General features: G+C 35.6%; 1 protein-coding gene across 5 annotated transcripts in view; it reads right to left on the bottom strand.

Annotated features, from left to right (window-relative positions):
- Positions 1-674: 674 nt before the first annotated feature.
- The window catches only part of LOC105557373 (aromatic-L-amino-acid decarboxylase-like), a 6,633-nt gene continuing 4,022 nt past the window's right edge, over positions 675-3,285 (bottom strand). For 4 of the 5 annotated variants that reach the window (XM_012004590.1, XM_012004591.1, XM_012004593.1 and 1 more), the window contains 4 exons: positions 2,358-2,469; positions 2,059-2,267; positions 1,746-1,946; positions 675-1,329 (listed from right to left, as the gene is read on the bottom strand). In XM_012004590.1, the coding sequence (XP_011859980.1) occupies positions 1,126-1,329; positions 1,746-1,946; positions 2,059-2,267; positions 2,358-2,469 (726 nt within the window). In that variant the 3' untranslated portion in view covers positions 675-1,125. The remainder of the gene's footprint in view (positions 1,330-1,745; positions 1,947-2,058; positions 2,268-2,357; positions 2,470-3,285) is intronic. The other variant, XR_001008595.1, reaches the window with a different exon arrangement.

Here is a 3,285-nt window from a genome sequence, read left to right as displayed (position 1 = left end):
GCTGTTTCTCATTTATACATTTTCTGCTTGTTAACTATCAATGATTGCCGTCATATATTCACTCAAATATTTTCTTGACGCCTACACTGAGAGAGAGAGTTTGACTCACAATCAGACAAGACACCAATCGCTTTGGCTCAAATGTCAAGCGAAATTATAGCAATTATCAAGTACAATAGATAGTTCGTTAATTTTATGTTGAACAATTATGATGAGATAACGGTTGGAGAATTGAAAATTAAAATTTGTTAACATGATATTTTTACCTGTTTAACTAATTTGATATTGTCTATGAAGGTCGTAATAACACATTGTTTGTTTTTACGACGTTACCTAATTAGCTCGAATCGAACATCCGCAATGCTCGGATGTGCTTGTATTTTTCTCGTTTGACTCTGTCTCATGGATGACGATGAGTCGCTTTGGTTCGTTAATTTACCTTCTTTCTTTTTACTTGATAACTAATTGATAATTTTAACTTCGTATATTTGTTAATTTGCAGTATTGAAAAGCAGTCCACTTAGAGTCGAGACGTTGTAATGTTTTAGATAAAAAAATTTGTCAGTTAGGTTGACGATAGGCTCCCTGTTTTAATTAATAATTCTAAAAACTGTATATTTTATTTCTAACCCGCATACCGATATTTTATTATCTTATTATCTTAAATAATATTATATGTATATATTTCCCTCGATTATTAAATGCCTTTTATTATTTATGTTGACGTAGTTGTATCCGACATTTTTTATCGCATTGACGGTATTTTCCTATTTCGATAATTTAGAAATTTTTTTAATCGACAGAAGAGAATATATTACATGCGTGTGCTTGCATCGATACAAAAGGTTTCTGCATCAAACCTCACCAATGATACGTAATTCTCTCTGATTGCAAAGATCACATTCTTGAAGCGTTGTTTACTCATCTGTAATTTGAATCTTTTTGGAAAAATTATTTTTATCATATTTTTGTCTAAGACAATCCCTAATCATTCACTACTTTGGCTTATTTTATTATCGGCCCTCAATACCTGTTGGGTGCAAGAAAGTACTTAAAACTAGAACTGGTTGCAAGTGGCAGGCGCAGACAATCCGCAACCGCGAGCTATCTGAGCGCGCCATTGCTTCATAATCGATTGTAGTCTTCAAGAATCTCATTTGCTCTCAGTTGGATCTCTTTCCATGAATACTGTATATCCTTGATCTCGCTGAATCGAGAAACGACGGCAAATCGCAAGTAGTACGTGCACTTTGTTGTCGCTGGAATGAGATAGATGTTTCCTGCATCGTTGATTTTCTTTAGCAAGGCTTCGTTGAGTTCGTTGGATCCCTGTAAAATATTATGGAATTAGATGTGTTATTTTCCTACGTTTTTATAAAAACATATTAACCAATCAATTATTATTCCTAAATACATTCATCCATTCAGTTGATAGATTCCAATTACCTATTCGCAAATTAAATTATCTTTTCTAAATAAATATAATATTGTATACACATCTATATAGGAGTTGTCAAGAAAGAATCTTTTTGCAAATATATTTGAGAAAATATGAATGTAATGTATAGAATAATCGGGTATATGTTCAGAACGGGAGAACACTTTTATTGTACCCGACACATTAAGTAACCGAGTTTCAGTTATAAGAGAGTTGATGTTACTAAACTAAAATAAGACGCCGCCGGGTTCCGCATCTGCCGCACTACTCGATTATCGATACTACCGATTTCTGACCATCGATTTACCTTCAATCGGAAACAAACCAATCCCATGACAACTTCGCCTATGATTTCGAATCGAGGATCAGAAAGAACTAATGCTTCGAACTCGTGCGCTTGAGCGACGTGTGATCTAATATACTTTTGTAGATTTTCGACCCCGTAAAGCCTCAATACAAACCAAAGTTTCAGAGATCTGAATCTACGTCCAAGTGGAATCTGCCAATGCTTTAACAAAATACGCTCAATCAGAAAGTTTAACGACAGTAATGATCAAGTGTTTCCTAAAATTATTTTATTAATCAGATAATGCAAATTGGATTGTATTAACAATAGTTACCCTGTAATCTGTCACCAAACCCTGCATCTCATGCTTTACAAACTCAGCTTCCACATTGAAAGCGTTTGTCAAATATGTCGGATTCTTAAGCCACAGGACAGAGCAGTCGAAATTAACTAACATCCATTTATGAGGGTTGAAATTGAATGAATTTACCATTTCAATACCTTTCATTAAATATCTGAATTCCGGACAAATAAAAGCAGATCCTGTAATCAATTGGATTTGTTTTAGCTCTGTTTTATAAATTGAAGAAATCATAATTACTTTTATCATAGAAGAAGGAAATTAATCTATACCTGCATAAGCAGCATCCACATGCAACCAAACGTCTTCGCGATTCGCTATAATACCAATTTCATCGAGACGATCAAAAGCACAACTAGCAGTCGTTCCCAAAGTAGCGACAATCTGTGATAAGAAATCAACTTGTAATTTTTAAATTAAATGAATTTTTGGTAATTATGCATAAAAGCGACTTCCTCTCCGATTTGTTTTATTTTTAAATATGTTGTTGGGGATGTCTTCCCGAGTCATTTCATATATATATATAAGGGGCGGACTCAAATAGTTTCGGAGATACAGGCTGAAAAAGGTTACAAATAATAATATAGGTTTGTAATATTTCACGTATACCGAGATCCACCCCCACCCATCCTTGCATGCGGAGAGGTGCGGTTGTCCCTGTTTGTTTACGTTTCGGAGATAATATAGGTTTGTAACATTCCACGCATACCGAGAGCCACCCCCACCCATCCCTGCATGCAGAGAGGTGCGGTAGTCCCTGTTTGTTTACGTTTGAAAGTCTTCATATATATTTCTAATAATAGTGATGAATAAATCATAATTAGACGTTTATTTATATATTTATTATTTGTATCCTTTCTCAACCTGTATCTTCGAAACTATTTGAGTCCGGCCCTTATATACATACACATGTATATATGAAATGACTCGGGAAGACATCCCCAACAACGGAACATACTGTCTCCTCGCATGTACTTCCGCCGTTGTACTCTTCCATATGGGTTTGCAACTTTCCACGTGAAGCGAGATCCACTCCACACCTCTGACATAGGGTGGGTAGGGTTATTTTTAACGAGGTGAAGCCCCCCCCCGAAGGGGGGGGGCGGAACATACTGTCTCCACGCATACATTTTTCTATCTACATATAAGTCACTCCTCTCCACCAAATGTAGATGGAAAAATGTATGCGTGAAGACAGTG

This window comes from Vollenhovia emeryi, unplaced genomic scaffold, assembly GCF_000949405.1.
Source record: "Vollenhovia emeryi isolate VEMERY1.0 unplaced genomic scaffold, V.emery_V1.0 DF939502.1, whole genome shotgun sequence".
NCBI classification, from domain to species: domain Eukaryota; kingdom Metazoa; phylum Arthropoda; class Insecta; order Hymenoptera; family Formicidae; genus Vollenhovia; species Vollenhovia emeryi.
Note: the sequence above shows the minus strand (reverse complement) of the source record. Positions and strands in the feature narration are given on the sequence as shown.